This window comes from Pelodiscus sinensis, chromosome 1 (genome assembly GCF_049634645.1).
Source record: "Pelodiscus sinensis isolate JC-2024 chromosome 1, ASM4963464v1, whole genome shotgun sequence".
Lineage (NCBI taxonomy): Eukaryota > Metazoa > Chordata > Testudines > Trionychidae > Pelodiscus > Pelodiscus sinensis.
In genome coordinates, this window is record NC_134711.1 from 230,860,018 (window position 1) to 230,874,686 (window position 14,669).

General features: G+C 42.8%; 1 protein-coding gene across 2 annotated transcripts in view; it reads right to left on the reverse strand.

The window, feature by feature from the left end:
• Positions 1-537: 537 nt before the first annotated feature.
• Positions 538-14,669, reverse strand: part of RFX8 (regulatory factor X8) — a 66,997-nt gene continuing 52,865 nt past the window's right edge. For both annotated transcript variants that reach the window (XM_075917233.1, XM_075917242.1), the window contains 4 exons: positions 12,752-12,846; positions 11,181-11,295; positions 6,857-7,149; positions 538-912 (listed from right to left, as the gene is read on the reverse strand). In XM_075917233.1, the coding sequence (XP_075773348.1) occupies positions 736-912; positions 6,857-7,149; positions 11,181-11,295; positions 12,752-12,846 (680 nt within the window). In that variant the 3' untranslated portion in view covers positions 538-735. The remainder of the gene's footprint in view (positions 913-6,856; positions 7,150-11,180; positions 11,296-12,751; positions 12,847-14,669) is intronic.

The following is a 14,669-nucleotide window of genomic DNA, read 5'->3' on the forward strand; positions in this document are numbered from 1 at the left end:
CAAAGTAAATGTTTATGTGGTATAAATGTAGTATCCTGTAGAATACTACAAATTCTATGCACATTTATTTCCAGTACTTCCTAATATTTTCTGGATACTTAGGCTTGTGTTGTAGTCATATAGCAAGTTGAAACAATTTTGTGTCAGACATATGGGAGAATCAATTATATAGGGCCTATTCTGTCTTAACTAATAGCATTGCATGGGAGATGCTGACTTCACAGTATTCTGCAGAAATGCAAAGCTCGGCAGGAATTTTTCAAAGATCCATGGCAAATGGATCTGAGATCAGAGCTGAGCTCCGTATAACCTGACACACCTAACATAACAGGACACGTCAAAGCCAAAACAGCAGCTTGAACTCTGGAGTCAATATTGTAGACGCAACGAAGCATTTTGATATGGTTAATAGTCCATTCTATGCTTCCCTTTGGGGTTTTATGGCATTATGGTTTCAGGTAGGTCTTTAACATTATTGATGACAGAACTACAAGAAACAGAGAAGAACAAAAACAAAGCAGGCTGAAACATTCCATGTTAGGCTTTCTTACATATTTACTCAAATAAGCCAAACAGTTAAATACATAAAAGCTTTAAATAAATACTTTAACACAATTCTGTAGCTAATATTTAAAAATATTTTAAAAAGCCCTTTCATTTCACAGAAAAATGAAAAAAAAATTAAATCTATATTAAGCATACAGGTAAATAAAATAAATCGCTTCTGAACAATTCTTATACATCTGTTTGGATTTTCCTGAAACAAACACTAGTGCAACTTTGCTGTGCATCACAGGTGCGAATAATAAATTTCTGTCCATCTTTTAGAGTAACAAGTGCTTCCTTCCCAACTGGAAGATTTAGTTTAACTGAACTTTTAGTGGCTTTGTCTTCCAAAATGACCTGGATGAGCTGCAAATAAAACATGGAAGTATAAATATTATCATTGTGAAGAGATTATATATCGGATCCTTCTGCTACTGAATAAAAAGAGTTTTCTGTTATCTGTGTCAAGGGCCTGCTCATGCAAATGCTTATGTTTAGAAGAAGGATGATCCAGTGATTATGGCACTAGACTAGGACATGGGAGACCCAGAAGTGAGTCCTTGCTCTGCCATCATCTTCCTGTGAGACCCTGGGTAAGTCACTAAGCCTCTAAGTGGCTCAGTTCTCCCAACTGTAAAATGGGTATAATTGTATTGCCCTGCCTCACAGGTGTGTTGTAAGGCTAGTCACAATATAGATAGTGGAATGCTTTCTGCTGTACTGAGGCAAAATGCTATGTAAGTATTAGGTATTATTATGCCTGTAAATAACTTTGGGCACATGATTAGCATTGTTGAATTCAGTGAGATTATTTATCTGCAGAATTGCTTGCAGGACTGTGCCCCAAATTGTTTATTTTCTCATTTCATCAAGTTTCCTCATTGTGTAGGATATGTTTAACAGAATCACCAGGCTAGCCTGCAATAAAATAATGTATTATTTGATATGCCCTGTCATATCCACGCTTCTTTTTTTTCCCCTCAAAATAAATAACCACAGTCCTTTCAATCTTTGCTCACATGGCATAACTCTTTAGAGTGAAATCTTAGTCTCATTAAAGTCAACAGGACTCTTGTCCCTGATTTCTTTGGGACCAGGTCTTTATCCTGTCTCTAATCATCTCAACACATTTTTTCTGTATTTATATCTTTTTGATAGAATATTTGAGATGAGCACACAACACTGATTTATACAATGCAGTTAATTATTTCCTTAATTTTTCTATTTAACAAATGTGACAGACCCAAACTAGATGGCTGCTGCACACTGATGGAGGGAAGACATGCTGGGGCTTGGGTGTATTGCTTTCTGTTCCCTGAGTAAAAGAAGCCAAACCTAACTGCAGCATAATCAGGAAGACACCTGTGGTCAATTAGAGCTTGCTAGAAGATACAATCTGATGACACCTGCAGCCAATTAAGGCCTTTGGTGCTGCTTTAAAAGGGCTCCCCCAGGCAAGAAAGGGGGAAGGAAATGAGTTAAGGTCAGGAAGGAGGAAGTGTGTAGAAGAGTGGAGGACTGATGTGGAGGTACCAAAGGAAAGGTTCTGGGATGGACTGCTTGGGGAAGTGGCCAGGGAAAAGTTGTCAGGTTGGAGAGGCAGTAACTCTTCCTGTTGTCACTGCCTTAGGGTCCCAGGGCTGGAACCCAGAATAGGGGGTGGGCCTGGGTTCCCCACAACATCTCAACCTCTCTCTTGAGCAGAGAGATCATGACTCCCAGAGGGGATTTTACCCCAGACTTATGAACTAGCCTGTGATGAGTATGGCTGCTTTTGCTCCTGCCTCTGGTAAAGAGAAAGGCCATGTGGAGGGCCACAGCGAGCCTCTGAGGTTAACACTATCCACCATTAGTGCGAGAACCATGGGGAATAGCTGGAGCTCTGCCACACAAATCAAAGCATTTGGTTTGTTCTTTTGCCATTGTTGTCCATTGAGGTATGAGATACCTAGATCTCTTTTCTGTGACTTACAGTGTATTGTTTGTAAGTGACTACAGCATGGTATCTACAGATAAACCCACTGCAGGCATGCGATTGAATGGGATTTTAATTTGGTAATGTGAACAAAGAGGGAGAGTGTGTAGACTGGGCTTTTATGGATGAATGTACATTGCATGTACTGAGGGAAAGATGGTGCAAGTGCTATAATAAGAAAAAAAGAGCCACTCAACTTTCTCTGGGCTCCACATTATTACATTACAGCTGGTTCAGAACCCATCAGTTTGTATGATCAGTCTGAATTATTCTTACCAATGTGCATTGCTTTGTATTTGACTATGTGGAATTTCATCTACCATCTTGTCCATGTCCATGGACCCAGTTTTGTTAAATGCTACACTGAGATGTCAGCAACTTGATATTTACCCATTTTCCAGATGATGATGATTATGAATGATGTTTATGCATTGAGAACTGTGCTGGGCCCTTCAAAAGAGCAATAAACCACAGTCTCTGCGCCAAGAAGTGTAGTCAACATTCAACACGAAGCAGCAAGTGAGGGTCATAAACAGACATGGGATGAAAGAGGAAGACCAAGAGTGATGATAATATTGTAGAGTTACTCTGTAAGGCATAAGATACATATTGGTGGTTCTGATTCAAGGGTTTTTATTGATGGCTATTATCACTCCTTCCTTCCATTTCTTGTAAGCTTCACAACAGAACTCTGTTTTCTGCAGCGACTTCAAGGAGATGAGGGTGGAGGTTAAGGATGTTAATTTTAGATTAGTTAACTAATCAAATAGTCAATGTAATTTGCATCGACTGTTCGATTAGTCAATAAGACTGCCTCCACCTTTGAAATGTAGCAAGAGCCTGGCTGGTTATTGCTACATTTCAAAGGTGAAAATGATGTGGGGAGCATGGCCAGCGGGGGACTCAAGCAGTCCCCCACTGGCCCCATGCTCCCTACTTTTAAAATGTAAAAGAGTCTCTCTTGTACATTTTAAAAGCAGAGTGTGCAGGGCCAGTGGGGGACTGCTTGAGTCCCCAGCTTGCCCTAGGCTCCCCACAACACTTCTGCTTTTGAAGGCGGAAGCGCCGCCATTTCCCCACTGCACCCCTGCCCCTTTCCCCACAAAGGCAGTGCTGGGGGGTAACTGGATTTTAAGCTAGCTCTTGCCAGCACCGACTCCTGCTCCCCCCCACTTGCTGTTTCTCTCTGATAGAGGCAGTGAGGTGGGGGGGGGGGGAGAAGTGACTATTCGAGTCACCAGGCAAATTAGTCGAAACAACAGTAAAGAATAAAATTGTGAAGCATGTAGAAGAACATAATTTGTTGGACAAAAGTCAACATGGTTTCTGTAAAGGGAAATCCTGCCTTACTAATCTGTTAGACTTCTTTGAAGGGGTTGACAAACATGCGGACAAGGGGGATCCAGTAGATCTAGTATACTTGGATTTTCAGAAAGCCTTTGACAAGGTCCCTCACCAAAGGCTCTTGTGTAAATTACATGGCCATGGGATAAGAGGGAAGGTCCTTTCTTGGACTGAACTGGTTAAAAGACAGGAAACAAAGGGTAGGAATAAATGGTAAATTTTCAGATTGGAGAGGGGTAACTTGTGGTGTCCCCCAAGGGTCAGTCCTGGGACCAATCCTTTTCAACTTATTCATAAATGATCTGGAGAAAGGGGTAAGCAGTGGAGTAGTAAAGTTTGCAGATGATACAAAACTGTTTAGGATAGTCAAGACAGAAGCAGACTGTGAGGGACTCCAAGAAGATCTCACCAAACTGAGTGATTGGGCAACAAAATGGCAAATGAAATTTAATGTGGATAAGTGTAAAGTAATGCACATCGGGGGGAAAAATAACCCCAACTACACGTACAGTATGATGGGGGCTAATTGGCTATGACAAATCAGGAAAGATCTTGGAGTTATCGTGGACAGTTCTCTGAAAACTTCCACACAGTGTGCAGTGGCGGTCAAAAAGGCAAATAGGATGCTAGGAATTATTAGGAAAGGGATAGAAAGACCCAGAATATCTTACTGCCCTTGTATAAAACTATGGTACGCCCACATCTTGAATACTGTGTACAGATGTGGTCTCCTCACCTCAAAAAAGATATTTTGGCCTTGGAAAGGGTTCAGAGAAGGGCAACTAAAATGATTAGGGGTTTGGAACGGGTCCTATATGAGGAGAGGTTAAAGCGACTGGGACTTTTCAGTTTAGAAAAGAGGAGAGTGAGGGGGGGGATATGATAGAGGTCTATAAAATCATGAGTGGTGTGGAGAGGGCGGATAAAGAAAAGTTATTTATTAGTTCCCTAAATAAAAGAACTAAAGGACACCAAACAAAATTAATGGGTAGCAGGTTTAAAACTAATAAAAGAAAGTTCTTCTTCACACAGCGTGTAGTCAACCTGTGGAACTCCTTGCCAGAGGAGGCTGTGAAGGCTAGGACTATAACAGAGTTTAAAGAGAAGCTAGATAATTTCATGGAGGTTAGGTCCATAAAAGGCTATTAGCCGGGGGATAAAATGGTGTCCTTGGCCTCTGTCTGTCAGAGGCTGGAGAGGGATGGCAGGAGACAAATCGCTTGATCATTGTCTTCGGTCCACCCTCTCTGGGGCACCTGGTGTTGGCCACTGTCGGCAGACAGGATACTGGGCTAGATGGACCTTTGGTCTGACCCAGTATGGCCGTTCTTATGTTCTTACTTGACTAGTCACTTACATCCCTAGTGGAGGTGTGACAAACAGGTTTTCCAAGCATACTAGGCTGCTTGGAAGAAAGCACAGAGATGCTTGTGAGGAATGAAGATGAAAAGTATGGAGATTAGTGTTGGCAGAGTGGAATGGGAAAGGCAAAAGGTGACTAACTCAGCGATATCTGCAGAGGCAGCATAAGACAGGGTTTGGCAGGCAAAGGCAAGAAATTTACCTATGATATTCAGAGGAACAAGAAACCAGACAAGTGACTCACAAAGAGGATGATACGTTTGAGAGAATGAATGAGGAAGGATATTTTGGCAGCAATAACTTGGCTAGAAATGATGGATGAAGGTATTAGAAACCCAGAAGGAGGGATCTAGAGTAGGTGAGGTGGAAGAAGACTAGATTATGTCAAGAAGTCTGGCTGTGCTAGAGACATGAAGTACCAGCATTACTCACCACACACCACTGCTTTCTGGCTCATCCTTACAGCTTTTTCTTGGGGTGGAGTTCCAAAAGCCCCAGCTCCCCTGTTGTTCTGGTAACAGTGGCAGCAGTGAACCAGAAGCAGCTTTACAAATCCTGTTTCTTCTGGTCCAGTGTCATCAGAACTTGCATTCTAAAGTGATTTATTTCTGAGGGAGTAATAGAGTTGGGACAAGGGGAGTTGTGAAAGTAGGAGCAGAGAGGAAGAAGGCAGGGAAATGAAGAATAGAGTGGCTTAAGGGAAAAGCATAGAGAAAGTGAAGGATAAAGTGGAAGGAGAAGGTAAGGCTCTGGAGACTGAAGGAGGGGCAGGCAGATGAGCAGAGTGGCTAGTAGAGATGAGATTCCTGGGTTGAGTGGTGTTGTGCTGCACTTGATAGAATGCAGATTCTGATGTCACTTTGAGGCCATGCCCGTGCACACTTGTAACACTGAATGTTCTGATTCCAAGGAGCAGTGACCCTGGTCGCAATCCAGTCCCTTTCCACTCTTGTCACTGGAGACATGTAAGGCCACAAATCTTGGCAGATTATGTTGTCAACAAAGGAACTAGAGAGAAGTCAGGGTACAACTTATATTATAACTACAGGTCTGAATCTCAGTGCTCTTAACATGTGTCCAGCTCCACTAGCTTCTGCTTTCTAGGAAGATTTAAGATGTATGTTGCCAGTACAGGCAGTCCCCGGGTTACATGGATCTGACTTACATCGGATCCCTACTTACAAACAGGGTGATGCAACCCCACACTAGCTGCTTCCCCCCCAGCAGACCAGGGAGACGCGAAGCTAGCGCCCCCTCTTCCCCAGCAGACCAGAGAGATGCAGAACGGCTTTTCTCAGACACCTCAGCTTGAGACTAAAGGACTGAGGGAAGTGAGGTGTGGGAGAATAAAACTGAGCTCTGGAGAAATGTTTGGGTAGAGTTTCCCCTACAATATGTACCAGTTCCGACTTACATACAAATTCAACTTAAGAACAAACCTACAGTCCCTATCTTGTACATAACCCAGGGACTGCCTGTATATGAAGAAGAAATCTAAAAACTATGCCATATGTACAATCTCATTTATATTACCCTTAAATGTTCAGTACACATTCACATACACCCTCATTTCTTTCATTTGAGCTTTGAAAATTAATCCTATTTTTTTAAGTGTATTGTTAATTTTACCTTGTTGCCTGTGGCTGAGTCTACCAGACAGCTCAGGACCCTGAGAATAATGCTGTTTAAATTAACATCACTCTGGCTCTGTGTCAGAGTTACATGAGTTGGCTCTGGGGCTCTGGCTTGAAACTGCTCAGCAGAAAAATTGTCCCAGAGGTGAGTAGGTTCATGAGCTAGCTGGGTAAATGAATCTTTTTGCTGCATTCCTGAGAGAGTTCCATCTCCTTCCTCTTCTATATGGGACTGGAGAATGTGAATAGCATATTCCAAAAGTAGCAAATTAAACAAATGCCAGGATCCTAGGTTTAAACAACAAAAATCACTTGCAACATCATCACTTCCATATAAATATGCATCCTAACCAGGCACATCTTCCTTTGTAAAATACGTGGTATCATTATATTAATAGGATTTGGAGCATAGGACTCAGTGAATAAGAAATTTTGAACTGTGTGTCTGTTCAACAACATCCAGGCAGAGTATGCACTAAGTACGGATTTTAAACATGGGCTAAAAGGGAACCTCCTTATTCTAGCAATATGGGACAGAGCAATTGTCCATTTTCCTTATTGCAAGGGTTAACAACTTCCCATCACCCATGTTGCCTGGTCACACTGATTAATAATTCCCATCCTACTCAAACAAAAAACCCTACTGACAGAAAATGGGTTGCGGCTCAAACAATGTTTCTGTACGAATGATTTACCTACTGCTTTGGTGGATTCTGCATGACTAGAAATTTCTAAATCAAGATTGGATGCTTTTCTAAAAGATATATTCTAGTTCAATCTAGGGCTGTCAAGTGATTAAAAAAATTAATCATGATTAATCGCACTGTTAAACAATTATAAGACTTCAGCCGACCCTGGGCTCAGTGCAGTGCTGCCCCTTTGAAACGCTGCCACAGAAGGCAAAGGGGCAGTGCTGCAGAAGCGCCTGAGATGAATGTGCATTAAAAAAATTAACATGTTAGTTATGCCCTGCATCAATCACAGGCGTTAACGCACGTTAATCGACAGCCCTAGTTCAATCACAACTATGGGACTCAAATTAGAATCATAGAATACTAGGACTGGAAGGGACCTCGAGGTCATCGAGTCCAGTCCCCTGCCCTCATGGCAGGACCCAGTACTGTCTAGACCATCCCCGATAGACATTTATCTAACCTGCTCTTAAATATCTCCAGAGATGGAGATTCCACAACCTCTCTGGGCAATTTATTCCAGTGTTTGACTACCCTGACAGTTAGGAACTTCTTCCTAATGTCCAACCTAAACCTCCCTTGCTGCAGTTTAAGCCCACTGCTGCTGCTTCTATCCTTAGAGGCCAGGAAGAACAAGTTTTCTCCCTCCTCCTTTGTGACACCCTTTTAGATACCTCAAAACCGCTATCATGTCCCCCCTCAATCTTCTCTTTTCCAAACTAAACAAGCCCAATTCTTTCAGTCTTCCTTCATAGGTCATGTTCTCTAGATCTTTAATCATTCTTGTTGCTCTTCTCTGAACCTTCTCCAATTTCTCCACATCTTTCTTGAAATGTGGTGCCCAGAATTGGACACAATACTCCAACTGATGCCTAATCAGTGCAGAGTTGAGCGGAATGACTTCTCGTGTCTTGCTCACAACAATTTAATTCATCTGAAGAAGTGGGTTGTGCTCATGATACTATATATATTTTCTGGTTAGTCTCTAAGTTGCTGCAGGACCATTCATTGTTTTGAACGTTTTTAACGTTTTTTTTTTAATTCAAGGAAGTGTGTGATGTGTTGTGCAGATGGGCAGACTAGGTGATCACAGTAATCCCTTCTGGCCTTAAAAATGCTATGAATAAGGCAGGTAGCCATTTTTTTCTTCTTTGAGATCATCTCTGCATATTTCCACTGTAGAAGACAATACAATCCCCAGGAAGATGGGCTAAGGAGTTTTAATTAAACAAGGTGACAGGGTGCGGTCACAGAAGACCCCTTCGGGGTGCTTCCTGTAGTGCTGATAAAGCCACTGACGCTTACCTTCCTGCTCTCTGGCGATTCTTGCCACTTAGTCTTGCTGGGCCAGCTGTCTGGTCTCCCCCAGCCAAAGCACAAAGCTGAGATCACTGCCCACCAGTGGCGTAGTGAGGAGGGTGGGAAGAGGCAGTTGCCCCTGGACCCCACATTAGGGGGGCACCAATTTAGTCCCCCTCTGCTTCCCCTCTCACCCCTTGGCTCGCCTGCTCCTACTCCACTTGCTGCTGGCTGGAGCCTCCTCCCTGCCTCTCCGCCCCCAACCCAACCCTCCATCTCTACCAGTAGGTTAGTGCGTGTTGTCATGATTATGAGGGTTAGCCAGCAGCCTGGGGATTAAGGGGTTAACTACACCTAGCCAGGTGGAGTGACCAATAGGAAAGTAGGTGGGACTTTTCAAACTGGGACAAAGGAATTTGGGTTTTTTTTCTTTGTCCTTTTGTCTCTGAGGGAGTTCTCTACAACTACAGAGAGGGACAAGCATGTCTCTCTCTCTCTCCAAGACACCATTCTTCATTTTCTGTAAGTAGGGTAAAGTTTAGGCAGTTTCGTTAGGTTTTATTGTTTTAAGGATTGGGTATGGGATCTGAGATCTGGTACTGTGTAAAAGATGTTTTGGCTTTTCTTGGTAACTAAGTTCTAGGCCCATGGAGTTTCTCCATGAGTATATTTTGTTACCTCCCTATCTAGTCATTATGGTTGCAACAGGAAATTGTTGTAATAATAAAAGTTCTTTCTTTTCTTTTTATTAACCTGGCAGTGGTTAATTGTGTGCCTTGATTTTTATTTTAGGGGTAAGATTTCCCAAATGATCTTTCCCCTGATTTCTTTATCAACATTTGGGTGGTGGCAGCGGAAGTTTTATTCCCAAGATCTAGGTTTTTAAGATCTTGGGGGGAAGTTTTATACCAAAGCCTGGTAGATAAGGCTTTGGGGTACACTTGCTGGCCCCCACTTCTGCATTTATCATGCCAGAGTGGGGAAGGAGCCATGACACGTGCGGGGGCCCAGCCTCAAACTGGAGGGGGCGGGGAAGATGTGGTACAAGCTTCCCCCCCTCCTCCCAGGGTCAGGCTCAGCTGTGTGCCAGGTTCGGGGCCCTGCTGCGTGGAAGTAGGGGGAGGGGGAGACAAATTTTGCCTTTGCTCCTGGGTGCATAACATCCTTTCTACGCCTCATCTGTCCACCCCCAAGGAGCAGTACAGACATTGAATCTCTTCAGATCCAAGGAAAATGTAGTTTAGGGCCCAGCTTCCTGGGATACAACTCCCCAAAGAGGATCAGAACCCCCCAAAAATTATTTGGGGAAGCCCCTTTTAACAAGGAAAGGGGAATATACACACTGGTTGCTTCCCCAGGTAATAATTATTTACTCTGGGCTTGATAGTAAGTAAAAGTGATTTTTATTAAATCCTACTGCTTGTACTTAAGTGGTTATAAGTGAGAACAGGCAGAGCAAAGTAGATTACAGATTAAAAGTAACAGAAAATGCTTAGCTAATTCTAACACTAAAACCTCAATACAAACTAATTACAAACTTACCCTATAATTGTTCCTTTTCCAGCTCAGTCTTCCAACCAGGGAAATCTCTTCCCCCCGGGGCCTCTGGTTCACTCCCCTGGGTGTTCCAGCCAAAGACCCCACCTGCTAGTTTCCTATTCTTTTTAAAGATTCCCTCTGTGTGGGAATTCTGTTTCTAATCTACAGTCTACCCTTCCAGCTGGGGTGAACATGTGACCTCCTCAGCTCAACCACTGCTAAGACTTAAGGACAAAGGAGATTGTTTACAGTTGATCATCTAGATATTGAGGGTAACACCCTTGATAGCTTTCCATTTACACACATAAAGTCATAAACCATTCCATACTCCACAGATCTAATTTTACGCACAAACATGATTCATACACCAAAAAAAGTATAGACCCAGTGGATTAAGATGTTAAGATTGATAGGTTACATGAAGCAATTTGTCCCAAGCATCTTCGAGTTATGTATATTTGTGTCCATAAGCTCATTTCATAAAGCATTGGGGAGGAGGGGTTCCATCACACAAGGATTACAGAATTGCCCTCCTGAAACAAATATCATGTGTGGATAGCAAGTCAAGTGAATTGTTAAAAACCTTTCAGTGCTTCTCCTTCATCTTGCACTTATGTTTGAAGGAAGCCAAGACCAGGCTTTAGTGTCCTGAAATTAAGGGCTAGCTGGATGTTTAGGATTCAATGCCAATGAGAGTGTCATTGTTTTTCCTGACACAAAGGGGAAAAGGATGTGGTCCTATGTCCATTGCAGCATGGAGTATAGAAAAAACCAAAACCTTTTACTTACCAAAGCTCTCTGTATGGCATAATGTCATAGCTTTGCTTACTGCAGTTAAGAGAAAGTTCCATCTCAGTTGGAAGTTAGCTGCTAGTTTTCTAAACTCTTCTTTATTCTTGCTTGGCTGTAAATAGAAAATGACTTGATTCATGATCAAGTCAAATAAAAAGTGTACATGTAGCGATGACAACTTTGCATGCAATTTGTATACAGAAATAAAAACAGTACAAGCAGTTTGAGATCCTCGAGGGAAGACATTATAGAAGTACAACATACTATTATTACTTTTAAAAAAAATCCAGCAGTAACTAATAAGGAATAATTAATTAAAGGGGAGGACAACTTCCCCGGCTCCTTCCAAGGAGCAAAAAATGTTAACACCATTTAAAATCCCAAGTAGTCCAAACTACCAACATCACTGCAGCTGCTGATAATTCTGATCCACCACAGGAAGAAATACTGAAAGGCAAGGGAAGAAATATGGCCTATCTGAAGACAGTTACATCCATTTTTATAGGCAAGTTAGTTTAGTAGGAGAAACTACTTTCCTACAAGCTGCACGTGGACCCAGTTCATGAGGGGAGCCCGTTTAAAATCCAGCTCTTCTTGCAGACTGGGCAGTGCAGAGTAGCAGCAGACTCTTATCTGTGGGGTGCTCAGAGGTTGCTGACAGAGGCATCAGTATGGGGGGAGAAGGTGACACTGCAGAGCTGGTGCTGGGGGAAACTGGCTTTTAAGATGGCTCCCCCCCCCCAGCACAGTTCCTGCTGCACCAGCCCGTATCTATAGGAGGCAACAAGGGTGAGGGCAGGCGGGTCCGCAGAGCCAATATGCGCAGGATGCTGGCTTAAAAGCTGGCTTTTCATGTGTATCGGCTCCAGCCTACCCCCTTCACCCGTCACACTGCTGTCTCTGAGGGAGGGGGGCATGCGGATCTGGTGCTTGTGAAGAGCCTGCTTTTCAGCCAGCTCCTAATGGGCACCAGCTCCCGCTCTCCCACCCTGCTGTCTCTGATAGAGGCAACAAAGGAAGGAAGGCTTATCAGTTAATGCTATAGTCGAGTACACTTTGAGATCCCTAATGCAAAGGTGGAACTTTGTCTGACAATACTTTTCCTTCTGTAAATCATTTATGTAATCTTGATAGTCTACTTTGGGTATTGGTTTGCCTCTCAGGATAGGACAAGAAGCAATAGGTTTAAATTGCAGCAAGGGAGAATTAGGTGGGACATTCAGAAGAATTCCTAACTGTGGTTAAACACTGGAATAAATTGTCTATGGAGGTTGTGGAATCTCCATCTTTGGAGATATGTAAGAGCAGATTAGACACACACCTGTCAGGGATGGTCTACATGGTGCCTGGCTCTGCCATGAGTGCAGGGGACTAGATTCAATGACCTCTCGAGGGCTCTTCCAGGTCTCCAATTCTATGCAAAACCACAGCTACAAACTACTGGCAAGCATAGTAACAACTAACTTTATTGTAACATAAAAAACAAACAAACATAAGATAAATGGTGTGGTTGTTTTTTCCCCCTTTTTTTAAAATAATGTGTTAAATAATTTTAAATAATTTTGTACCTGAATGACAAAAGCTTGAAGATTTGAAGACATGCAGTTCAGGAAAACCCTAACATCAGTGGAAGTGTCCAGCAAGGAAATCAAGTTATTCAGGCCTATAAAATATAAAAGAAAAACGCATTGATAGCAATATTTTGTTTATACTTCTCTTTAACAGTAATGTCAAAAACAGATTAAGACAACTGCATATGGCATATCAGTAATGTGTTTTGGGCCAGATTTTGACACCCCCATTAATGCTGTTTGGCATCTAATTTTGAAACAAATTCCATTCTATTCAGGTTCACGTTCTTTTGCATCACTGTAATGTAACCCCGTCTTTCCTCTCTGGATTACTCAGGAGCAGGTCACGCTCAGTTGTGTGCCTGGGCGCCTGATGGTTTTAACATTAAAGGAGATCCTAAGTATCCCAGTGGTTATATTGGATAGTTGGGGATCCCTGATCAACCCCCTTGCTGCAGTCCCTTGCTTCTAAAGGAAAATACAATCGCAGTGCCTCCGCCTGGCTGGCGTACCTTAGGAGCCTCCACGAATAATCTTATTCCAATAATAATCTGGATCTAACTCCAAAACAACAATTATAAATCTACATCTAATTGATTAAATTAGAATTAACACACCTTTACTTAACTTAAAGAACAGGGTTTAACAGACTAAAAGTGAATAAAAGCAATTATCAAAGTACACAGAAATAAAGAATAGTGATAGAAATGTAGCCGTGTTAGTCTGGTGTAGCTGAAACAAAATACAGGACTATGTAGCACTTTAAAGACTAACAAGATAGTTTATTAGGTGATGAGCTTTGGTGGACCAGACCCACTTCCTCAGATCAAACAGTGGAAGAAAATTGTCACAACCATATATACCAAAGGATACAATTTTAAAAAAAAGTGAACCCTTCTGTTCTGAAATTTGATTTGTCCTTTTCATATGTGTTCACTTAAAAAAAAAGTGAACACATATGAAAAGGACAAATAAAATTTCAGAACCAGAAGGGTTCACTTTTTTATTGTATCCTTTGGTGTATATATGGTTGTGACAATTTTCTTCCACTATTTGATCTGAGGAAGTGGGTCTGGTCCACCAAAGCTCATCACCTAATAAACTATCTTGTTAGTCTTTAAAGTGCTACATAGTCCTGTATTTTGTTTCAGAAATAAAGAAAACATATCTAACTGGCACTTACACTGCCACCATTTATTCCACCCCAGAGCATATGCTCCTTTGGATCTGAGTCCCAAAAGCTTGCGTGGGTGCACTTGAAGATCTGCAGCTGGAGTAGAGACAGCACTGTGCAGGTTGTGTGTGTGTCAGTCCAAGTTAGGCAGCCAGTTGGGCAACTCTGGTTCCCTGGGCAGATCATTATGCCTCTCTGTGGACCCACGGCATCCTGGGGGCTGTAGCATCTACAGCTAGATTGCAGCACAAAGGATCCTCCCAGTAAAAGTCAGAGGCTCCTTTAGTAAAGGGAGCCTACACTAATATATGACTACGCTCCATGAATAAGGGTAGCCACTAAAAGTAGAGGTTATTTCAAACTAGAGATGTAAGTGTCTAGTCGAATCACTACTCAACTAGTCGCTTCCCCCCACACCTTGTTGCCTCTGAGAGGCAGCAAGGGCGGGGAGCAGGAGCCAGTGCTGGGGTGAGCCGGCTTAAAAGCCAGTTCCCCCCAGCACTGTCTCCACAGGGGGCAGGCAACACAGAGGTGCAGCGAGAGACTGGGCACGAGCCAGGAGTCAGCTGTTCTGGCTCGCGTGTAGTCCCAGACGCTGCACCTCTGCTTTTTAAATGTAGTAAGAGCCACCAAGTCTGGGATCGCTGAGTCCCGGTTCGTGCCTGGTTCTGCACTCAGCCTTTGCCTTTTAAATGTACTGAGAGCCACCGGGCTCTTACTACATTTAAAAGGAAGAGCCAC